The sequence below is a fragment of the Micrasema longulum genome, unplaced genomic scaffold (assembly GCF_059751315.1).
Source record: "Micrasema longulum isolate JH-2025_06_02 unplaced genomic scaffold, ASM5975131v1 h1tg001106l, whole genome shotgun sequence".
In the NCBI taxonomy this organism is placed as follows: domain Eukaryota; kingdom Metazoa; phylum Arthropoda; class Insecta; order Trichoptera; family Brachycentridae; genus Micrasema; species Micrasema longulum.
In genome coordinates this window covers 31,958-58,417 of record NW_028278294.1, presented here as the reverse complement: position 1 = coordinate 58,417, position 26,460 = coordinate 31,958, and the positions used below count along the sequence as shown (strand labels likewise).

At 33.8% G+C, this 26,460-nt stretch overlaps 1 protein-coding gene and 1 long non-coding RNA gene across 3 annotated transcripts in view; one reads left to right on the top strand and one right to left on the bottom strand.

Moving 5' to 3' along the window:
• The window catches only part of LOC148277014 (uncharacterized), a 168,764-nt gene that overhangs the window by 112,434 nt on the left and 29,870 nt on the right, over nt 1–26,460 (top strand). The window contains exon 1 of one of the 2 annotated variants that reach the window (XM_088233445.1): nt 11,284–11,640. The exons of the other annotated variant lie outside the window; for it this stretch is intronic. Within the exon in view, the coding sequence (XP_088089571.1) occupies nt 11,520–11,640 (121 nt within the window). The 5' untranslated portion in view covers nt 11,284–11,519. Of the gene's footprint in view, nt 1–11,283; nt 11,641–26,460 lie in introns of those variants that run through there. 2 annotated transcript variants of the gene reach the window in all.
• Nucleotides 23,177–25,181, bottom strand: LOC148277015 (uncharacterized). The gene is made up of 2 exons (XR_015823614.1): nt 23,511–25,181; nt 23,177–23,308 (listed from the first exon to the last, which is right to left on the bottom strand). It is a non-coding gene; the product is annotated as an uncharacterized LOC148277015 (long non-coding RNA).

The following is a 26,460-nucleotide window of genomic DNA, read 5'->3' as shown; positions in this document are numbered from 1 at the left end:
ATTTAATACGTACATTATCTTCATCATCGTGCCTTGTCCGCTCCTTAGTTGGAGCATATGGTATCCACAAAGAGCCTCCTTGCATCTCTATCGGCTGCCAGTTTTTGTGCGTCCTCCCAAGTCAGGTTCTCGTCGCGAAGTTCCGATGTAAACTGCCGACGATCAGTCAGCAAAAGGACGTCAAGAACCCGATGCTTTGTAAATAGGCAAGCAATGGTTAAGGCTCTCAAGATGCACCCGCAGTATATGGCCTAGCCAACCGCATCGCCCCCGCTTTGTGACAGTTGTCACCGGAGTTTGCTGCGTCCGTTCTCTTATTACTTCATTCCTCACTCAGTCAAACCACTGCACACCTAAACCACCTCAAAACTCAGTACTTTTCTGTTTTGTGTACATAATATAAATAATTAAAAATTAAAAAAAAATTAAATTAATAAAATAAATAAAATAAATAGGATAGACATGATAAATAGGATAAAAATGGATCAATAGGATAAATAAGATACATAAAATAAATAAATGAATGTGTTTAAATAAAAAAAATAACAAAAGGCAAATAATTGAAACTATTTCTTTGATAGCATTGTGTTAGACAGTTATTATGGACGCTTTATTCCAAACTAAAACATTTGAAAAATAGTCATATTCAAACTATAAGACCATAAAAATTTAGATAAGTTTAAGAATCTTTTTATTTGTAATTCGGAAGTGCCCAAATTTAATCATATGGAACACTACCTGTCATAATCAATTATTATAACAGTGCTAATTTATTGAGAACAATGTAACTTAAAGTAAACATACGTTTATTCATAAATAAATAACATACAAAATGGTAAAAATATTAAACCTCATATAAACGTTCGGCAAAAATGTAAAAAATACATTCAGAAATTTTGAGCTGGATTGTTACACCCTTAGTAATATTCACTGAATATAAATAGGGGCTAGATTTCTCACTGTCCATGCGCTCTGTAGCTGCAAGACGTGCGGTTCTAAATGGTGCCATAAACAATTTTGTTCCCAAGCATCTCACAAATAATAATTGCCGATATCCTCCATGGTACGCTCGACCGCTAATTAAGTTAATTTCAGAAAAAAATGGAAAAAGTACTCACAAGCGTCTGATTATTATACTTTTTCTTTGCCAAGGGAAAAACAAAAATGCATGGATAAGGAATGTTACCTACATTTTATCTCAACAGCTGAATATAACATTAACCGAGAACCTATTTTTTCGGGTCTTTTGTCAAGTCCAAACGAACTGGGTGTGATGTGCCTCTTCAAATGTCCTACAAAGATAATTTGGTAATTGGCGGTCAGAATATTTGTAATGCTTTTGCGGAATATTTTTATTCTCAATTTTTGGAAACTAATGCATCTAGTTATAGTGTTTCTGCCGATGAAATTAGTTCAATTGATCTTAATGATATAGAAATAACTGAGTCAATGGTAACAAAATATCTCAAAAAACTTAAAGTCAGCAAAGGTGCTGGGTTTGATGGCATACACCCTTTTTTTATTTCTAAATGTATTAAACATCTTGCATGTCCTCTTACTTTTCTTTTTCAATTATCAATAAAGGAAGGCACGTTTCCTGAAATATGGAAAAAAGCAAACGTTACACCTGTGCATAAAAAAGGAAATAACAGTGTTATAGGAAATTATCAAACTATTTAACTTCTTCCCATTTTTAGTAAAATTCTTGAAAATATAGTAACTGATCAACAGTTCGATGTTATAAAACCACATATTACTCCCAATCAACATGGATTCCATAAGAAACAGTCAGTTGAATCAAATCTTTGTGAATTTACCGATATTGTTTTGAATGCAATGGATGCAGGTTTTCAGGTAGACATTTTATATACGGATTATTCAAAGGCTTTCGATAAAATAAGTTATTCGGTCTTACTTCGCAAGCTTTGGAATATTGGTTGGATATGTTCGTACATTAGTAACCACAGTCAATCAGTACTCATTGACTCAAAGGATTTAATTCATCCTTTAAACCAATTACATCAGGTGTCCCTCAAGGTTCGCATCTTAAACCCTTATTTTTTATTATTTTTTATCAATGATATAAGTTTATGCATTCAAAACTCAAATATTTTGCTATACGCTGATGACAATAAAGTATTTAAAATTGTGTCTTCAATAAATGATTGCGTAGTTCTTCAATCTGATTTAGATAGAATCTGTCGGTATTGCTAGGACAATCAGTTATTATTGAATTCTGATAAATGTCTTGTCATATCATTTACTCGAGAGAAAAAAAGTATACTATTTGACTACAAACTATCTGGGAAAATTGCCAATCGTTCAATAAAAGCGAGAGATTTGGGTGTACTAATGGATGATAAGCTTTTATTTAGAGATCACATTAATACAATAGTGGATAAGGCGTATGGACTTCTAGGGTTTATCTTAGAAATCTCTAAGCCATTCTCATCTCCAGATACACTCAAACTTCTTTACTATACTTATATGCGTAGTCAACTCGAATTCGCTCCATTAGTATGGTCTCCTCAGTACAATGGATATATTAATTAAATCGAGAGCATTCAAAAGAAATTTATAAGGACCCTGGAATATCGTTTTGGTAACATTGAAAATTATTACGGCGCATCTTCGATTATTTTTTATATAGAATGACTCCAAAAAATGCGTCTTACATGTGATTTAACTTTTCTTTTCAAAATTCTAAATAATATGGTAGACTCGCCGTATCTTTTACCAAATATTGATTTCCGTTGTCCTCTTCGGTATACCATATTAAATTCCCCTTTTCATATACTAACTTGTAAAAACAATTATACTTCGAATTCATTCATTAGACGTACCTGTAGAACTTATAATGGACTGTATTGATGTGGACATTTTTAACTGCACGTTATTTGGGATAGTTGCTGAATGTACATCTTGAGTGGTCTATGCTATGTAATGTATATGTGTGTTCATGTGTGTGTGCATGGATGGCTCGGGGTGTGTATTCGGTATTTTAATTCATTACCAATGATAACCTCCATGGAAAACGCAAATGATATCAATTATTATTTTCTCACTTGAGTTTCTTATTTGTTTATTTTTTTTGACACTTAATGTTTAAATCTTTTGCATAATTTATGAAAACTTAATGGGTCTTTTTATGTTAGAAAATCATTGTTTTTAATACTTATTATGTATGTTTTCTTAATATTTTTTTTTTTAAAGTAATCTAGCTCCTATATTTCATATTCGCTTTTTAGCATGAACACTTAAGAAATTTACTATTATCCTCAATGTTTATTTTTGTAAATTTATTGATAATTTTAAGTTGCTAGAATTTCATTCGTCTATGCACTTTGTAGCTGCAAGACTATTAGTAATCTAGCTTCAATAGTTAAATTTTATTAACTATCAAATATCTGAATTAAGTAAATAGGATCTAGAATTCCAACTGTCCACGCGCTTAGTAGCTGCAAGACTTGTTGTAATCTAACTTCTATTTTTATAAATTTGTTTTTTATTTCGTTTTTTAAAATATCACTTAAACCTTAAACATCATGGTCAAATAAAATTTTAAAAAATAAATACATGGGGGTTAGACTTATTACTGTCCATGCGCTTTGTAGCTGCAAGACGTGCTGCAATCTAGCTCCTATATATAATAATTGTAATATGTATATCATAATTGGAGATAAGAAACTAGAATCCTAACCGCCCATGTGCTATGTAGCTGCAAAACGTGTTGGGATATTTATTGTACTGCGCCCTTGAGATGATTTTCACAAAAAAGGCGCTATGTAAATTATACAAACGAACAAACCATCACGCCGTTTCTCCGTTAGGGGTAGGCAGAGGATAAAACGTCAAATCACTCTGTCTTTGCATACAGACCTCGCTTCCTCTACATTTATACGTCTTCTCATACACGCATGCCTATTACTCCTACTTTTGTCATGTCCATCTTCAAGTATTTGATGTACTTGATCTTGCCGTGTCTTTCTCGGTAATTTTAGTTTTCTGCATCCATCAACATTCGCATCGTAGATCTTTACAGCCGTTATTTCGCTGTCCATTCGCTCTACATGTCCAAACCAACGCAGCACCCCTTTCTTGATTCTAATAATAATAATAATAATAATTGTAAATTCAAATTTATATTTTAAATTCTGTAACGTCCTGCCTGTTGCTTGTTGATCACTTTGTCGATCCAGAATATAAATAGAGAGTTACTCAAACTTACCCAAACTCACAACATTAAATTGAAAACTAAGAGTTCCCTGGTCATTCCCCGAATTACAAAGTATTTCGGAGAACGAACATAAAATTGCATTATTTTAAGATTGTTTAATAATCTCCAGACAACGGTTATTTACTCGGAAGATAAAACATTAAAAAGATCAGAAAAATACTTACCACAGAAAGTACTGTAAAGGAAATGTTAATTGTTAAGTGTTGTATAATACATACTATTATGTGTGTGTGTAAAACAAACCTGTTTAAAAAACATGTCCCACTGAAAAGTATTTGCAAAAGCATTTTAATTGTATCTGGGCCCGAATTATAATGGGCAGTTAATATTTATCTTCAATTTTATATACGAAGTAAACTTAAGTTTTCTGTTATATTTTATAATATGGAATATGTTCACAATTTTTTTTCTAAACATGTTCAATTGCAGGTTACCGACGAAGATACTTTAAATTTTCATTTAAATATATATATTTTTGTACATAAATATTAATGTTACTTTATACCGATGAAGATAGCGTTTGTGATCGCAGCCCAGGGCCTCGATTATGATGGGAAGATAAAGACGTCATATCTTCACATTGACGGTACAGTTGAAGGTAAATTCGCTCTAGTGATTACAAAAATAGACTACCGACCCTCCACCATCAAGTTTTGGGTAGGTACATCGATATGAATCAAGGGGAAGCGTACGTCACGGTACACATATCTACGCTGTAAAATGACATAGCTTCAGTATGACGTCATAGGTGAAGATGCAAGTACATCGGTTTATACCGATGGGTCTAGAACCCCTCGATACGTTTATCTACGCATCAACAGTGTCAAAAATTTTGTTCCTCCGAGCAATTTATTTAAATTTTTAATCTTTTTGAGGTTGGCATTTTTTTTCTTAAAAGCCCTTTAAAAATATGAGAGAGAAATAAGTAAATTTTTAAGTCGAATTATATTCTGACATAACTGTCAGTTTCGGAAACGAGTGGCTAGATGCGGTGGCTAGACTAGCTAGATGCTGCCCTATTAACATACAAAAGCATCTAGCCGTAAAATGTTACCAATGTAAAAAACAAATTGAGTTATTCTATTTTTTCCGTCTGTTTTACTATCTTCCGGAATGTACGTATCGAGACGTTAAAGAAGCCGGCTTTGTAGTCGCTCGGTAGATAAATACAGACGATCTTTAAGCATATCGTCTTGGCAAGTGTCAAAAGTCTTTTAAAAATCATGTTCAAGCGAGCTTTTTTTGTTTGAATTGGGATTTATTGGAGTTTATAATCGCTTTAAAGTGAGCACTTTCTATCACAGAAGCCTATTTAAAATATAAATGAGAACTACTTTAAATGTTAATGACGTAAGGAACGCGGACTAATTGTTTGCGGTCATTCATTGTTTGCTTGTTTCGATCATATGATGTCGATATGACAAGTAGGTAGAACATACCGAGGTAAGATACAGATAGTACAGAAGTTAAAAATACCGTCTCGATACATACAGATGAAGATAGCTTTCATAATCGAGTCACTGGTGTCCAGGTTTAAATTTGAAATTTTTACATGTACTTAGAGTCGGTGAAATTTCCTATAAAATCTGTTAAAATTGCACTTGCTATGTCAAGAAATACTTTAGATGATAAATAAATTAGTGGTATGTTGAATTATCGCAGATAATTCGTATGGGATGCTATCGGTTTCTGTTCCTATATGTGCAGTGCCTGCTAAATATAAAGAAGTAAAGTCTATATACGAATAGGTACCAATATCGAAATGTTAATTTAGGCGGGGATCGAACTCATGTATGCATTTTTATTTAAGTACAGTCCTGCAGTAGTGAATGGCTCGATGTGAGCTTAAAACATTATACATTATGTGTACAATATAATATTTACATTATGTCTGGAAACCAAGGTCAAGTCGAAAGCGTAGGCGTGAATTTATTGTTTTGAGATGTGAAAACTTTTGGAAAGCAGGTGGATAATATCTGCCGTTATTTATGAAAATATTTCTCCAATGTACACCAAAGTATCAGTAAATGCTGTCCGATTCTTGCATATAATATAAAATATAAAATGAATTTGGTTTTCTTGAGGTGATGTTTACCTTGAGGTAATTTTCACAAAAAATGCACTATAAAAATTATCCCGAATTTTTTTATTTATTAATATTTTGGTATGAGGTATGTGCAGTAACTTGGTTAGGAGTTATAAAGCAGAAAATAAGTATGTACAAAATATAATATATCTGAAGACTTAACTTGCCAAGGTTTTTCAAATTAACAAAAAAGGCGCCAATTGGGTGTATTTTTTATTAAAACATAATATCTAGTGTTATGAGTAGATTTGATATGATATATATTTATTTTTTTATGAATTACCGAGCTGTTTAAATGTGTTAGATAACAAATATTTTTTTCGTAATACATGTAAATTATGTTTAAATTTATAATGTATTAATTAACATATTACAGTAGAGATGCAGAACATTTTAGAGAAGGGAATATATAAGTCTAGGCATCCACAGGGCTTATGACCTGTCATTGGCTGGTTTAAGTGACCATTTTACATATTGTAACATTCACCAGTCTGCCTATATTTATTTACTAACGGCCTTAGCCAATTTCCGCAGTTTAAATCCATCTTATTTGATCAAAAAATAATTTATAAATATAGAAAATAATACTAAAGCTAAAGACAGAAAATATGGACGATAAACAAGAGCAAATAAAAATTCTGTGTTGACTTACGGTCTAATTGGTTGGGGAGCTTGCACAAAAACCGCCCTTGAACCTGTAGCAATTGCACAGAAATCTTTAATCCGAGTCATCTTAAAAAAAACATTTCGCTATCCAAGTGACTTGCTCTTCAAAGAATTCAGAGTACTGAATATTATTCAACAGTATATATTGAGAACGGTAGTGGTTACACACATAAAGAGAGACATTTACCCAAGCGTCAACCACAACCATAATACAAGATACTCTAATAGGGATCTGATACTAAGTGAAGGGGTCAACACTGTTCTGGCATCGAGACAACACTATAACGTAGGCAAAAAGGTCCATAACCTTTTGCCAGAATCGTGGAAAGACGGGAGTGTTGTCAAGTTACGGAAGGTGTTGACCTCGCTCTTTCATGACATTGGTCGTAGGGAGTCAGAAAAGTTGATGCATGCCACGGATTGGAGAACCTTACTGGATGTCAAAAATAAAATATAAAAAATAAAGAATAATTTAAAAAATATATATTTATAGATGACAACCATGAAGTTTCGCATAAATAAATTGTCTATGTTTTTATGAATGTATGTATGTGTATGCGCATGGGTGTATGTACGTGTGTGTGCATGTACATGTGTATATATGTGTATATTTATATATACATGTGTGTATATATGTGTATGTCTGTATGTATATGAATCAAAATGTGTATCCGAATAAGTTTATATTTTGTTTGTCTGTGCTCTATATTAATTTGTTAAGTATTATAATATATTAAAATGTAATTGCCTAGCTTGGAACGGGGTATGTACCCTTGTTAGCTGGGCAAAGTGAATATGGAATTGTATTTTGATAAAGAGTGTAAATAAATAAATAAAATAAAAAAATAAAAAAATAAAAATAACAAGCATTTCTGATCTGTCTTTCCTCTTCAAAATTTTTTAACAATTTTATCGATAGTCCAAATCTCTTAGAGCGTATTTCAATCAATTGTCCCGTAAAGTCAACACGACAAGTTATTTTTTTTATAATTCATTGCCCCAAAAAATTATGTTCAAAACTCGTTTATTTATCGTAGCTGCTCCAAATTTAATTTACTTTGTCCCCATTTAGATATTTTTAATACAAAATTTTGTGACTTCAAAAAAAAGCTTTTTGAAACACTGTAAAATGAAACATCTGTCAGTGTGTAATAAGTTTATTTTACTATAATATCAAAATTTTGAATTGGTCAACTATATTGTGAAAATCCCTCTCCTCCACTCCTCCACTCTATTTCCTCATCCGTTAACCTTCTTACGAGCTCTTTTTTTTCTCATGTCTTATATAATATATTATTTTTCTCTTTCCTGTGTAACATGTTCTCTCATTATATTTGTGAAAAACTTTAACTGGATATATGTACTATTTTTTATATTTTGTATTATTATATAACAACTGTTGTTTTTCCTTAATAAATAAAAATAAAATAAAGGTATAGAGAAATAATCTTACAGTAGCTCAGTTTAGCCATGGCATCCCCCCTACACTCTTTTTGACATTGACAAGAGATCCAGCCCTAGAAACTCGAAGTCATTGGAAGTGTTTCTATTTTCCTCGGTCATTGTCTACAAAAATTTGGGCAAACTCAAAATATTCTTGATAAATCTTTGACTTGGTCCAAGGAGTATAGAAATTTAAAAATATTTTCAGGCCTTGCCTAGTTGTATGTAGGTGAAATAATTCAATCAGATAAATCTCGCCCTCATAAATAAAGGTTTCAGCTCTTCGCAAACATCAACAGATGGAAGAATTGAAAGAATATAGATGTTCAAATATAGGCAGAATGGTGAATGTTACAGAGTGTGTAAAGTGGCCACTTAAACCAAGAAAGATCTTCAAATGAAAAAAAAATAACTAAAGAAATATCTTCTAGATACTTGCTAGTGCTTGTTTATAAATAAATTTGATAAATATAAATAAAATAAATGTAATATAAACCTGTCATAAAAAAAAAAAAAAATGTGTCCCACCGAAAAGTCTTTAGACTTAGTGGGTAACAAATTCTTGTATGTATTTTTTAATTATAAAATAAACGCTGCTCTGCAGCACTGAACCTAAAACTGAAACCAGCCCCGGACAGGTCATAAGCCCTGTAGATGCCTAGACTTATATATTTCCTTCTCTAAAATGTTTTTAATGTCTGCTGTAATATGTTAATATAAAACGCTCCCTAGGGGGCTGACAAACTAGATAAATTCAAAATATTGTTAATGCAGAAATGTTTGAATTTTGTGGCAGTTTTCAGTTTGCCGTAAATAACAGACTTTCACCATAAACAACGGAATCAAGAAAGGATAAGAACTAAATTATAAAAATCTAAATAAATAAAGCATTTTTAGTAATGACTCAAATCAGCCAATCGTAAATCGTTAGCCCTGTAAATGCTTAGACCCCCACCTTTGTTATTTTTATCTCTGATATGGCATGTGCTTTATATTAATCGCTTTGTTTTTAGGCACGTGTTCCAGCCTTCTATAGTAGTTCTTTACCAGAGTTCTACCTTGCAAATATAAACATTCTAGAAATATCCACTCGATACATTTCCGTTGCATCCCCATCGAGGTCCGTCCATTTTTCCGTGTCCAGTGATTTCCGTCCGCTGTCCATCGGCCACTCTTGTCGACCAAACGAAAATAGAATGGACAGCCGCATTCCGAATGGAAAACAGCCAAACAGCACCGTCACAGTAGCACGCTAATTACTTCTCTATTATCTGCCTCTTCCTGTCTTGTCTATGTTTTGATGGGCATATGTCACTGTCTAACTTTTTCGTTTTTTTTTATGACTCAAAGCCATAGGCTTGAAATATATTTATACAAACATCATTATAGAGATGTATCTCTGGGCACAGAAGCGCTTTTTTTGCTTTGTTATTCAAGGTATAGGTTCCTTAAGAATGCATCTGCGTTTAATAAGATATGACATATATGTTTTAATAAATATGGAGAATCTTGCTAAGAAAAAATATAAAAGTCTAGACATTTACAGGGCATTAAACCTGTCACTGGCTAGTTTAAGTAATCCCTTGTTATACTACTAACTATGTAACATCTACATATATTTCTGCCCGTTTCTTGAATTTTTCTTTTTGTTGGTTTTAAAACATATAGGCAGAATAAGAACAAGTGCATCAGTACGTCGGAATAGGCGGAAGGGGCCCAAATCTTCTCTCAGACAATCCGGACATACTTGGGGCTATGGGCTGTTGGGAGTTAGGAGACAGAGGCGTCGCGTCGGGCAGGACGTTGTGTTGAGGATGGCAGTGGAGGAACATTAGTCGACGGTGACATCCCGAGCCCCAGCTAGCGAGAGGGTTTACTGTCTCGGCGTCAGGTGGTAATCGGCCGTGAAACAGAAACTAAACAACCAATCTCCAAGTCCGACGTGTAGACTGAAGGAGGGCTGACCCCAAGTAAATGGGACATACAGCCAGGAAGAGGAAGAAGAATAAGAAGAAGAAGGAGAAGGCCATAGGCAGAATAGTAAATAGATTGCGTACAATTTTGTCACTCGACAGTCAAAATAATAAATATTAAATTAGCTTATAAACATCACTGTAAATAGTTTGTAAACCAACCACGTATCGTATTTAGTATTGTATTATAAATTTGTAATTTAAAATTGTTTTTATTTGATACGATTATGATCGTATGGTGTTGAATTGTTGAAACTCAACCTCATTTTTAATGGCTAAAATTTTAGCTAATGGATAGGCGTAGAATAATATTAAATTAAATTAAATAAATAAATTAGTGTGCGCATTCGGTTATCGCCGTAGTGTGTATTTTGTGTGATCCCTATCAATATTTATGAATGAGCATCATAATAAACCGATCTGTCAGATTTTCTCCGCAATGCCGAAAGAATGTCGTAAGAGCCTTCTGACAGATCACGAGGTCGCCAATGTCCGCTGTCTGAAGTGTCGAAAGCGAGGCGTAGCGTACTCGTACCGCGAGTTGTGAGAAGGAAAATACCTCCTTATTTTGTCAGAGGGTATCTTCGCCATAAACTTTTCTAGCGATAGTGAAATAGCGTAACACTTACGTCAGGGGAAGGTTCGCTGCCGGCAATTTAAAAATAAGATTAGATGGCGCGAGTATTTCGATTTCTACAGCCGGAAGGTGTATTTTTGGAAACTTGACATTTTGTATTTTCTCGGCGGTTCACCGATTGCAATGGCCGCCGGCCTGTGGCGCTGCATTCGCCCGGTCGTGTAGCGTGCGTGCGAGAAACAATATACGGTTCTTCACGCGGGAGCGAAAGGGACGGCGAAGGCCGCGCGCGCTTCCCGCCACAGTCGCGGTCCGCTTGTCTCGCAAGTAACTCGCCCGTCTCTGACGCGAACTTTTCCGTGTTGTTCCTGTCAGTTTGTGTGTGTGTGACGCTGATTTGACAAATTACAAACGTTTCGATAATCTCGGAGTTGGGTTACTACTGTTTGTTAACTGTGTATTCGCGAAACCGCAGCCGTAAAGAGGCTGTCTTGTCAAGTCGGTGCGGTCGTATGTGTTTCGCTGTTCCCGTGTGAGATGCTGCCTCCAGGAGGGGCCCCCGGTCCCGGTGCAGACAGACGCCGAGATGTCCGAGACATGGCTCGCGAAATTCCCCGGGACGCGCGTTTCCCGCCGGTTCCGCACCTGCTTTCTCCCGGTAAGCCCTATACCTACACCGTCCGCCATGCCAGATGTCACTTTGACGTACATGTCAAAGTGACATTTCAATTTAAAACATCAAATATACCTCATTATTCTCGATAACTGTAATGTATATTTACGGGTTTTTGTCGGCGACACCAGAGCCGATTCCTTTTTGGGAGATTGAACAAAGTGTTTTAAGAAAAGTAAAATGGCGCCAAGCGCGCGCCTCGTGGGCCGCGGCGTGCGGAGATCCGAGAGCCAAGCGGCCGCGTGCCTGGCATTATTTAGGCCGTGAAACATTTTCCTGCAGCTTTTCCGATTAAATACGGTTACATTCATCGTTTATTTTGTATATTCACCATGAAATAAGCAATAGCATCTTACCCACGTGTTTTTGGCACATATGCCATCTACAATTTGGTATCGATTTTCCTCAAATGATGCTCGTACATTTTGATTTCCATACGATTGAATATCATAATTTTTCCGATGCATTTTATTTTACCGATTCCCCGTCATAAATTCTTTCGTCGCATATTTTTTCTATTTAAAAATTGTTGTTGTTTTGATTTCAACTGTCAAGATCTATTGCGGCTTCGTGTTTACAGATTTGCTATCGCACTTTTGACCGTCATCGCTCGGAAGAGTGAGAGAGACGGTCATATGCGACATTTGAAAAGGACGCCTTCATATTTTACCGGTTATTACGCTTCGTTTTTTTTCAATTTACATTTTAGTGCAATCATTCTTAAAATTTCTCGAGACATTATTAGTCGAGTAAATTAATTTATGTAATAATTGTGCCTTTGCGATTAATCTACTAATGTATTTATTTATATCCGTGTTGAATTTCCGGCGCGTTACCTACTGTCAGTTACTTCAAGTTGACAGACGCCACAAGATGGCCGCCGATTCAATATCTCGTTTTTAATCTTTTAATTGACTTTATATCGCTTATCCGAAGTTAAACATTGTTGCATAGTAAAATAATTACAATTATCAATGCTTTGTTATTATATTTCTCAAGTGGTATAACTGTATGATTTCACTCAAAATGTTGTATGTGTATGAACGCCATGCGGTTTTCTGTCATATCGTTAAAATATAAACAAAGCCGTTTGACGGGAACCTCAAGTATAATATACGCAGTACCTGCTTTCAGCCAACTACGCTTGGAACGCATTAATTTTAATCCTAATTTTGATTATTTAAATATTATGCCTGACAATGTTTATTTTACAATTTTTGACAGACCGTGTTATTATTGTATCTTAAGCACGCCATTATAATATAATATTACTGACGTCTTAAAATGTTTTTTTTACATAAATTAATAGACTTACAAGTGGAATAAAACACCGTATGATATTTTTGTAAAATAAGTATTATTTTTTATTATCAATTAGTACGCAAGTAGGTACGTATGTAAAAGTGCATAAATATTGACAATAAATATTAGACAAATTTTTTAAAACTTAGAATTTTTTACTAACTTAGATTTTTTTTCAACCCCCTTAGGAGTTATTAATATTACAACAGAGATGGCGAACATTTTATAGAGGGGGATATAGAAGTCTAGGCCTTTACAGGGCTTATGACCTGTCATTGGCTGGTTTAAGTGGCCACTTTACACACTATGTAACATTCACCATTCTGCCTAACTTTGAATATCTATATCCCTTACATTATTGTATTCCTTCGACCGATGACAGGTCATAAGCCCTGTAAATGCCTTGATTTCTATATAACCATCTATAAAATGTTTATGATTTATTTCACACTTTTAAAATGTACAGAGGTTCTTTGGTTCAAGTTTAAATTAGCCAGGAAATTCATGTGTTTAGGCAGGACTTTCTTTTTTACCTGTGTTTTTTTCATTAAATGATGCTTAAACAATTCAAATTCATTTTTAATCGGGTTGTGGTCCCGTGGCCAGTTTTGTGGACTCACGGATTATAGGTCCGAGGTTCAAACCCCACTCTACCCATCTTTTAATAGTGAGTTATTTACTCGTTGAAACTCGTTGAAAATGGCCCTAAAAATCGAAATATAAATAAATAACAAGAACGAAAATATTTCATTTTAAAAAAAATCAATATTAAAAATAAATATAATCAATTAGAAAGCATACCAAAATGTTAACGAAAAGGCGGACTGTAAATTAAAATCGAATTTCATTCAGTTTTGTGATTTGGAAATATTTGAGAAAGGATAGGGACGTGGAATGGATACCTACCTTTAATATGGTCTAAATGTTCTTCAATTTCTGGCACTGGATGACAAAATGAACTAATGATAATCATAAAAAATTAAGCATCAATGTAAATACTAGATAAAAAGATCAAAGAGATATTGGAAAATTAAAAATAGAGGAAACTTATTTTCTACATTTTAAATTTAATAATTATCAAAAATTCTCTACCAGATGACTTGACTTGCATTGAGTAATGTTACTTACCCTCGTATCCGATTTTCGTTATTAATTATTTTGGTGTATTTATTTCACCTGATATTAAAAAAATATACATCTAAAATGTACCACTTCGAAAAAAGTTTCGCTATGTACAAAATGTGAAAATTCTTTCCTTCTATACATAATTATGTTCATTATTAAAAGTTATCTCTTATTGCCTTTCAACTCATTTTCTGTCTTTAAATTTATTTTTACATATAAAGAAAAATATTACTACAAAAATAACGCATCCGTAACTTTATGAAGCTAACGGCTCTGTGTTAAGTCGGAATACAACATAATAAAAAGTGGAAGCATGCGTATTATCAAATAATACTAAAAACAAAAAACATACATTTTAATAAACACCTAGACAACACGCTTAATAGTATAAATCTTAAAGAGAGGTAAATTTATTACACCTCTACGCAATCAGCGCACTAAATTCGATGAACACGCGTTTGCGGTCGCAAGCCCTATGGCATAGAATGCTCTTCCAGCAGAGGTGCGAGGCTGTGAGAATGAAGTGATGTTTCGGAAAAAACTTGAAATTCACTTGTTCTCTAAATTTTTTGAATAAATCAGTTGCGTGTGATACCTAACAAAATAAATTGTTTCACTTAAATTTCAAATTTAAAAGTTTCAATTAAATTTATTTATATATATAATCACTTCATAAAGCGCCCTTGAGGTATTATATTACGAAAATAATTATATATAAGTTATTTATTTAGTATATATATACGGCCTAAGCCAATTACAACAGTTACATGAAGAAACATAAATGCAAGAAACTGAACAAAAAGAACATAAAACTATTTAGCAAAGACAAACAAGGGCAAAACAATAATTGTATACAATATATTTAAAAAAAACGAAAGACCAAAAACTTTGAGCTAAACCATGCCAATCCAACTTCATCCCACACTGTTTAGTCGCGAAGAGATCTAGAAAAGCCGGAAGATCTATCCCAAAAAATTCCAAGTCGTGTGATGAATTGACTAATCTACACATTCTGGACATTGGGGCATAAAAACCAAAGTTGCTCTTAGAAGATTTTATAAATAGCAGATTTTGACTTCTGGTGACACGGATTTTGACTTGGGAACATGAAAAGAAATTGATTGCAACAGAGATGGGACATCACTTAAAGCATTAAGTATTTTGAAAATGCATATAAGGTCCATCTCAGTTCTACGTCTCTCCAATGAAGACAGATTAAGAGATTGCTCTATTTCAAAATAAGAATAATTACCCCTTTGTAATCCGAGCAACCATGCCACTTTTCTTAGAAAACGGTGTTGCACAGACTCGATATGGTCAATATGAGTCCTGTAGAATGGAGACCAAATAGGAGAAGCGTTTTCTAGATGGGGTCGAACTAGTGAGCAATAAAGAGTTTTGATGGTATTAATATTTTTAAAGTCCGCCGTCACTCTATTGATAAAACCGAGAAGTTTGAGAGATTTGTTTACAATATTATCAATGTGTTCACGATAGGAGGGTTTACTATATATATGTATTTGTACTTGTTTTAATATAGTCCGAAGTCCGAATATTTTGTGCATTCGATGTTTGCTTCTATTTTCGTAGACAGCTGTTATAACTAAAAGGTATTTCGGATATCTTTTGTATTATTTCCTTTTGTAATATTTTCTTTCATGTCTACTACCTGATTTTTTACAAAATATGTTCTCAGATCTTACGAAATAGTACAAGAAATACGTTACACATTTTATAGAATGCCTTTACTAGATAATCTAGATTTACTTTTATTAAAAACTATATACATCCCTTCCCCAATACGCGAAAAGATAGCCATGCTAAAGTACAGTCTGCGTTTGTAAATTTTCAAAACAAGAATATTTAACTTGACGACCAATCCAAACAACTTTCATTTATTTAAAAATGTATCGAAATAATAACATTTTTATCTATTGATAAGTTGAAGTGCATTTTTATTTTTGACCAACGCTTCTTTTGATCAACCTGTTTTTTTTGTTGGCAAGAAAATATTGCTTTTAGCAATAAGTAGTTATTGTCAGATATTATCATATACATAAATTCGGTAGTCAGATGGCAGAAGGGACCTTCTGTATTTTTTTCTGTGTTTAAGTTTTCGAAAGTTTTAATAAATATTTCGGTAAATACTTATAGAAAAAAATAAATTAAAAATAGCATTATTTAGAATGGCAATTTGTTATTTAAAAATAACACAAAATTTGTTTAGTTTATGGATTGAAGTCTTGAAATTGAGTCTTATTTCAGCTCTCCTGAACAGTTTTGAAAATTACAGATGGTCCCTTCTGCCGTGAAAAATGTAAATGTAAAAAAAATGTAAGACTAAAATATAAATCAAAGCAATGTCCCGGAACTGCCTTACGTACAAAGGAAAGGTTCTTTGAAAAAATGCCATTAAATACAAAAAATTAGATAATTGGATATATATTTTTATAAATGTAATGATTTTACATGGAAAAATACTAAGTTAGGTATTAATAAGTGAATACGACAGTGTAAGAATAAGTATAAATATTGTGTTCTACGAGTAAATACTATTGTGGGACCAGAGAGTGAGATACGAGGATGTGTTGTTGTCTATAGCCGCAGTGCCCAATGGACCTATTTAACACGTCACTCGTCCTTCTCTGTCTTCACCAGTATTCAAATTCGCTTTAAAGTATTCTTTGTTTATTCTATGTATTTTCGTGTGTAATAAACCAAAAATTGTAAGTAACATAAATTATTTTATTTATTTATTCCTTGAGGTTAAATTCATTTAATCATACCTATGTTTTACATGAACTAACTAATAGCTACTATCTAGTAGGGTATAATAAACCATCTCTATACTACAGTAGGCTTTGACTATTATAGAACAAAATAAATAAATTACCTATATTCAATGTTCTCGTCCTACTTATCGTAATCGTTAAGTACAGTGTTTTTTCCCCAAGTGCAAATGCGACGTTCAGTGCTACGGAAAATTGGATATAAAAAATGTTTGAAATGTTAAAAATTAGAGTATTTTATTGTACAGCGAAGTTTTTCGGAAATGTATGAAAAAAATTGTGTTATGATAGAACTCACCGTAGACAACTTGTTTCGTCACAGGCGGAGTAATTTCAAAATTGATAACCTAAAAAAATCATACCGCTGATAATATAATGCATTAATTTTTATTTTTTTAAAAAACCACAGAACTTCCTTATTGTCACTTTGACGTCAGCAGAGATCTGTTTTCTCTGCAAGAATAGGACGCTAATGGATAGAGCGTACCGCCATCGCCAGCGCCACCAGGTGTCAAGTGGACCGCCATGATCCTTTCACAGCCTCAGCGCAGAATATTATTACTTATCTGATAATGGTGCTAATGACTACCCGACAATCCTGACATCGGAAAACGATATTTACTGACACCAAATCAGGGTTTTGGACTATATAATAAAAGTAACCGAAATGCATTTAGCCACGTGCAATCCACGTGATGAATTATTTAGTTGGTTGTTATTACAACAATTAAAACATGGTTGTATGATAAGCAATCTTTAAACTAAGGCTAAGAAATTTTAATTTCAAACTAATTCGTATGAACCGCAAAAACTCGTTAACTAAGTTTATGCGAAACGTAAAATTAGTTGAATCCTCAAAATGAATCATGAGAACAGCGCTCTACGTGTAAATCGTCATCATCCCCTTATCCGCACCTAATGGTGTTTAGGGTACTGCATTTACAGGGCTTGTGGTCTGTCATTGACTGCTTGAAATTTAACTGCGAAATAATAATAAACTGGGTTCTGTCCCACAGTAGTTTTGAGGACTCTCAGGTTTTAGTCCGAGGTTCAAATCCCACTCTACCACTACTCGATTGTCATTTTTCCTTCACAAGTTATTTACGACTTTTAGGAAACGGTCTGAAAATTGAAATATTTGGGTTAATAATAAGAACTAAAATATTTTTTTTAATGGAAAATGCCTAGTAAATCAATCATCACACTAGGTAAGTACACTCGTTGTAGTTACATAGAATCTAAAATCCAAAAATGTATTCCAATCTCATTTCATACCGGCTGTTATAATATACTAGAAAATTCGCGGGTTTAGTTAATCGGCCCTTAGACCTCAGTCACATAACTCCGCGGGCTTCATCTGACGAGCCACTTAGGTTTTTTCTCTTTGAGATTTTTCTTTGTCATTAAAGTAATTTTTAAAATTTTTTGCGCTTACTACTTGTTTATTAATTTTTATCGTATGTTTAAATTCGATGACATTTAAATACGGTTAAAATTACCTTTTTTACATACTTCCGAAGCAACAATTCTAAATAAATTATATTATGTATGATTAGAATAGTGTCATTTCAAGATCACACTTGAGTTGTATTTATGTGTGTACACTACCTGTATGCTGTATGTGCTGTATGTAGCCTTCCGTTCCAGTCTTCAGGTGTCATGTATTGTTATCACGGCTTTGGTTATTCCTTCTACAAACATGGCGCCTCGTTTACCACTCCATTATCATCTGCCTCGTGTCGTCATTATTTTAGTTCATCTCCCCGGACTAATGCTACGCTCGCTTATTTATTTGTTTTATTTACTCCAAATTTATGACGGTGTTCGTTCTAAATATTAAGATTTTCCACCTTTTAAGTATTATCCCCTACCCCATGTACTCACGTAATGTACAGAGTACTGTTGCACTCATTAATCATTGCATCATGTAAGCACTCATTAATAAAAAAATAAGTGGAATCGTAATGAATTTTCTTTGAGGCAATTTAGCATGGCAATTACATTCATATGCTAATGTTAACTCACTATCGGCAAAATCTCCAGAAAGGGAATAATGTGTGAGTTAATTGAGTTGTAGTGTCACGGATTCACGGATCAGAGTTTTGACTCTACCGCAACGTGATTCCTATTTTCTAATAATCATTTTTTACAACTCGTTGATAATGGCCTCCAAAATTTAAATATTTGGGTAAATCGCAATAAGGTAAATAATTATATTAAAAAATTAAGAAATTTCTAATCTTCCAAAAGAAGCTCACTAACTTAGCACGAGAAAAAAATTGACATGGTATAGGCCATGTAAATTCTTTTACTTCTATTTTTATTTTATTGTTTTTTGCTGAGTTGGGACGCAAACAAACCAAACCTTCTCAATTTAGATATAATTAAGAATCGCTATCTTCCTTGTTCCATAAACTTGTATTTGGTATCTTCTCAATACGTGTATGTTGTATATGACGCGTTCCCTCCTTGCCTCCTCCAGTCCTCGGGCGTTTGGCGCCCTGGGAGATAAGAGTCCCGATAGCTGTCCTCTTTCCTCTGACCCTTCCGATAACTCCCTCCTATCGTGTCGATTTCACTCCACGCATTTGCATTTCGTAAACAAGCTCTCGATTTATGGGTTTGTTCTCTGTTTGAAGTGCTGGTTTGGAAACGTTTTTAGCCACGATATTTCTCACTTCCTCCTCAATCTCGTGGGTTTGTTGTTCTTACTCGATCTTGTTTATTTAAACTAATTACGCATATACTTTGTTTCCATGCTTAAAATCTAGAAATAAGGCATTCATAGGAACGCAATCGTAAAGTTATGAAATTAACAGTCGAACATATTATTTTGCGTGATCGTAGTTCGTATGGACAAAAATGTCGATGGTAGTCAGTTTTGAACGAGCTGGGTTTTGAATTTAATAAACTATGTTAAACTATTTTTGCATCTCTGTTTTGGCCTACGGTTGTATTTGTTGGGGAGGAGCTGCCAAGACTATTCTTGATTCCTATTGACTATTCTTGACATAAATCAATTTTAAGGATAATGTTGCGAAAACCGTACAATCATCCGAGTGAAGGCCTTTTCATATCCTTAGAAGTCCTTGACTTGAGAAAAATCTACATGAAAAAGTCATGCTCGACATTAACAAAAATAGGAGCATGCGCACGCGCACTCATCCAGGAGTACAGTATGAAACGATTTGGTGATTCCAATAGCACGTACAGCGATATGCCAAAAATCATTTCTACATAACGGACCTAAACTATATAACCTGATTCCGAGTGTTTAGAAATCTGATAACCAACAGTATTGAAAAAGATAATTACGATTTGGTCGACAGACATTAAAAGTAAGGAATCACAAAATGTATTGACTATAGTAATCTAAATATTATGCAATTCCATCGAATCATTGGGAGATCTTTTTTTTATAAATGTGTATATATTTAAATGCATATATATATATATATATATATATATTTTATATTAACGTAAACTGTTTATATATTTTCTTTCTCTTTTGGGTTTTGTGTTTGTTTTTATATTTCCTCAGTCTTTTGTGCCGTTTTGTAAAATATGAAATGTATGTATAAATAAATAAATTATTAAAAAAAAAAAAAAAAACATAAACAGCTTACTATGGAGTAAATGGAGTGTCATATCGGCACAAAATTCTAAATTTAACTGCTGTTTGCGATTTAATGAAAATAAAAACAGTGTCGCCTAAATGTTAACAAAAATATCAACCTTATAAAATTTTCCTGAATGTCTTGATTTATTCATAATTCATACTCACACCGTAGAAACATCTGCTTAAATGTAAGCAGATTCATATAAATATTCGTTTTTCTGTATCAAAATGATAAATTTGTTTTTAAAAAACGTCTTCTGTCCATTTCCAGGACAAATTTACATTTTTGGTTCATTCAAAACCGGTATATATACACATAGTGGTGATCAATGATCACAGAGTGAATTAAAAGTGGTTTTTTTTCGTTTTGCGCTGTATAGCCAAAATACGAATTTAACAGCCCATGAAGTGTTTATTTACAATGCGAATGTTGATGGATGCAGACATAGAGGAAGCCCGAGAAAGACATCGCATGACCAAATCCAACAAACAATTGAAGATGGGCATGTTAAAAGTCGGAATAATCGGCGCGCGTGCATGAGAAGATGTATGAATGTAGAGGAAGCGAGATATGTATGCAAATATAGAGTGATGTGGTGCTCTATCCTCTCTGCCTACCCTTGTGTTTATTTTTTACATAAATTTCATCCTCGTTATTATTGTTACTCGTGAAGAAGAATGACTGACCGTTTGGCCGCAAGTACGCAACTAGTGGTATTCCGTCGGAGTTGACAGATAGACGTAGACGGTACCGCGGGCGGGCGCGGGTCCAGTAGCCGCTGCCAGCGCCGGCATCTCGCGGTGCTGGGGGAGGAGAAGGGAGAAGAGAGATCGGAATGCAGCTCGGCGGCAAACCGTTTACCGGTTCCGGTCACCATCTCTCCGACGCGGACCGATGTGGGCCGCGGCTTATTTCCTAATTTTCTGTGCACTTTGTCATGTTTGCCAAACGCCTTTTCTCTCAACTGTCAACCGGCGAAACAAGTGACAATGCGCCCGACTGATATTATTATTTAAGATGCGAAGATACCCAGATACACTACTAACGTGTGATGTACGTATTGCGTGTTATTGCTATTCAGAAATTCCTTCAAAAACTGACTGGTGGCCATCATGTAGATAAATATCCTAGTATTGCTCTACAAGTTTGTTGAAAATCAGAAACCTTTGCACTTTGAAAATGACACACGATTTAACAACGTATTAAACAGTATATTCAAAGCGTAGCGATTCCTTACAAATGTATTTTTATATTGTTAATTTGCGTTTAACTGACCTGAAGGTGAAAAAAATCTCAAAGGATTTTCGTTGCACGTTTATTTATGATTATGCTTGTTTAGATATGACGAAATCACTCTTAAGTAAATTTCGTAATGACGCCAAAGTTAATTTGATTTATTCTTAACGATTCAAAAGATATACAACGATGGTCGTTAAATTATTTTGTTACTATCAATCTTTGTCGGTCGAATTTGATACCATCTCGGAAGATAGTGAAATTCGCAGCATTGCCGCTTTTTCTCCTGTCAAAAGTGCGCTGTTGCTAGGCCGCTTGCGCGTTTGACGTCAGAAGGCGATTTCCCGCGCTGTCACGTTGACAGCTAGAGGCGCCAGATTGTGGCCTCCTATTACGATCATACAGTGAGCCATTTATCGCCGTAGTTTTTCGGTTGCCCTTGAATTTGAACTGTCTAGCGCTTCGCAATTATTATTATTGTTCACTATTCGTCGAATATAATGCACGTATTATAATTTGTATGTAGAATTATTGTTTCTTATACATATTCTGCCAAGCTATATCACTACGCTCATTATTTGTACAATCATATTAATGTGTACGTTTTAGGTATGAAGCGGTTTATTTATTAATATTTATTTTATAAATATTATTTTTTAATACAATCATTTCAGAATTTTCCCGAAGACTGCTTGCTAATAGAAAATTATAATTATTCTTTTATTTGATAGAATCAATCAAGGTTATTTTCTCACCGGCTTTAGAAAATAAAAAACTAAAAGTTTTTTTATTATATCAAGCTTATTTTTTTTAAACGCAGTTATGTCACTGGAAAATAAGAAAAGTTTCGATGCTATTAAAGGCTTTGTTTTAAATCCCAATGCTTTATTGTTGTTATATAAATATTTAGACAAACATTTTGTACGAATTTTCTTGTACCATTTTACTTTGAAGCCAGTTACTACATAATTAAATTAAAATAAATTGCCTTTTCAACTTCTTGTGCGAAACAATGTTTTAGTTTTCAGCACTCACGTAAGCGGGAAGCACATCGCTTTAAAAAAATATTAATACGTTTATCCTCGTGACACTTTATTTTCAGTTTCACATTTGTTACTCTGTTAAAAACACTTTTAAAATAACATAGACGCTTCCATACTGAAGTAGACACCGATGCTTTACAATACTCGCTAATATGTGTATAGGTATACGCTTCGGAACTATGTATGTGGGAGTGGTCATTTTCATTTATTACTGATTGTTGATTCCAATCTCTTGACATAATGTTGATAATTTTATCAACCCTATTTTCGAGAAATCCGCAGATATCACGACACGGAGAAAGTCATACGGAATAACGGGCTTATTTTTTGTTTTGTAGATTTTATTAAACTGTAAAAATCATTCTTACATTTAGTACGTAACATTTTATCTTATTAACTAATGTAAAATGTAAAATATGTTAGATACAACAACTATGAGGAACATGAAAACAAAATTCCATAAACAGACAACAAAGACAGCAAAATAAAATATCCATGTTAGTATATGACAGCCTTTATCTAACAGCAACTAAACAAACTAAATATTTTTTTTATTTTTTTTTATTAATATCCCTACAGAGATGAGGTAGAATTTTTTCAAATTCAGGATTATGGATATTCGAGCGTTTACAGGGCTTATGACCTGTCATTGGCTGGGTTAAGTGGCCACTTTACGTACTACAACATTCTACTCCCCCTTGGGAGAAATCCAGATTTGTGTATGTACAAAATACACGTACCAAAAATAATGTTGTGTAATTAAATTTAACTGAAAATTTTCGACTAGCATCCTTAAAATTTATTCATAAATTACTTACTTATGTAATTGTAGACAAAGAACTTAAATTTGCAAAACAATGTAGTAAACACGGATACAATACGAGAATATCAGACCAATATTATACACAACATTCTAAAACGAGACAAGGACAGCCGAGAATAATAAACCAGGGACTGAAATTATACTATAAACCACCAGACAAAACTAAACAAATACTCAGACAACCTTTTCAAAAAAAAAAAAAAATGTTAATAGAAAATGAATTTAAAAACAGAATAATTTATTATTTTGTTAGATAAATGTAAACCGTAAGGGTTTATAAATTGATTTCAAACAAGAAAAATTCTTGTTTTCAATATGATTTTTTCTTATATATTTTTTGTATTGTAAAGTTCTATTTATTTAGTTGTAAAAATGCATTTTCATTACCTAGTGAGGCAGTTTTAACAATCAAATACATATTTACATTAAGTATTCTTATAATAAACTTAAGGCATTATATTCTATTCTAAACATATCTAGTTTCCCCGAGACTTTCCGAATGGTTTAGTGTGTAACATTATCTGCCTATGTTTGAACATCCACGTCTCTTCGATTTTAATGGAAGTTGGCAATTTCCGCATAGCGATACAATGAAAGAAAAAAATATTGTAAAATAAAAGTCAATCTAACCTATGTTATTTTATCGGGCCGGGTGGATTTTTGCTGTGGTCTGAAAACGGCCTATCACTGACAGTGAAGGAATACGTGTTAGTTCAAGATTGGGACCGCAGCCATACCCCCCGAATCCGGATAATCCTTTCCGCTGAATATTTCGTGTCCCACTTACTAAGAAGTTCCTGCTTTAAATATAGAAATTATCCCGTTCGACATTTCGTAATAGTGGTTGATTTTCCACGCTGTAAATTACTAACGGCTCTACTAGCGACCGTGGAGATGGTCGCGTCCGAAACTGATTGCGAACAGTGCAGCAAAAGCGCAACAACTCTTCGTTCCTAACTCTTGTCCCATATAATACTCGTGTACTCCACCTGACAAACAATGCGGACGTCTAAGTTATGATGCCATTACTTGTGATGCATCACTATTTGTTTGGAAAAGATCCAGGTCGAATTCAACATGTGTCTTTAGTTTCTGTAATTGAAATCATTCATGACATGGAAGTGTTACAACAGCGAGATTACATGTATTGTTATTTATATCGTTATTTTAATTATCTTCTCGTCTCTCTGGTATAAGATTTGTTGAACATATACCCACACATCTAGGCAAACAAGCACTATTTCTCTGTTTTAAATTTATATGCGAACGTACTCCTTTAAATCACTTAGGAAAAATAACAATTATGACATTTTTGGGAAACGGTTATATTAAAACTAATTTTTAAATAGAGGAAGCTGTGTCTGTGCTCAACCATGTTGAGCGCATGGACGGTTGAAATTCTAGACCCCATTTTAAAAATTTAGGTTTTTTATAGTTGTCAACAATTTCGCTAGATCACTAATCGTTTTGCAGCTACAAAGCGCATGGACGAGTTTTATTCTAGCAGCTCAAAATTATATCAATCATATGCCAGACCAGAGTATGCAATTTGTCAAGTTCATGCTAAAAAGAAAATAATAAAAATAAAGTACCGTTACAACATTATGTTTAGCAAAATAAAGAATGATATCCGAAGGGTAGCTTTTGTGGATTGTAGGTAGTTACTGCCGGACATGTGGCTAACAGGCTGCTTTGCTGATTCCTGGAAGATGGTAAGTGCACATATGTGCAGTTACCGAGGGATGGCACATATTGTTCCAATAACTTGGTGTCCATTTTGCTCTGAATTGTTTCGTTTTGTGATGGGTACGTAACATTCCCTCTCAATTATTTTTAATACCAATATTAGACGGTTGTATGAGCGTTTTAAAGATTTCGTATTCGTGTAGGACCCAATATAGCACTATAAATTTTAACATCTCAGTCGTCTATGTAATTCAATAACAGTATGTATTGTTAGCCATCGTGTTCGGGAAACATTACTGAACTTCGCGCATTGAACAGTCGTGTGTGCCTTACTTCTATGCCCGCCCCTTAGGTGGAGCATAAATATGGTATCCACAAAGTCATTCCCTTAGTCGTCCAAGGTGGGCATTATTTTTTACGCCACTCACCGACAGCCGACCGATGTATTATTATTATGGATAACTTATACAGCGCCTTTTTCGTTCCTCAAGGGCGCTTTACGAAGTGGCGCTCCACGCCAGTCCCCGTGTCATCCAGCCTCAGTGGACGGAGGCCGGATGTATTTACTTAATTGCACCTTCGGGGGGAGGGGGGAGACAATATAAATAGTATTTTACCATTTCATTGGCCTCGTTTCGCACTGCGCGGATCTTGCCGCATTGTCAAGTCATGTGACATATGACAGATGAGAATAATTTGAATAGGTGCCTTTTCGATATTAATTTACTTCTCAACTCAACATATTGGCGCCAACAGGTATGTCATGTCAATTTCTTTTTCTAATAGGTATTAAAAAAGTATCTCTTTAGTAAGTTGTCATACAGTTTTATTGCTTTTTAAAAATCTGGAGTTTTTCATACTCAACCCGAACATATATTGTTTGTCTGTACAAAACATTTTTTCTTTGTTTACTTTGTGTTATTTTCGTGTTAGGTTTTAGTTCCTAAATACTTATTATCTGAAATAGTATAGGTTCATTTTAAAATGTATTTATCCTCATCAATTATTTTGAATGAAAAGAACATCATGAAATTGTCATACCGATAAACTTTATACAAATAAATAAGATTGAATGTGGATTAATAGAAAAAATATTTACAATATGGCGAATTTTACAACAGGCCCTTCAAACGTTTCGCAGGTATCGTTACAATTGATCAAATCACGATATTTAAATAAAA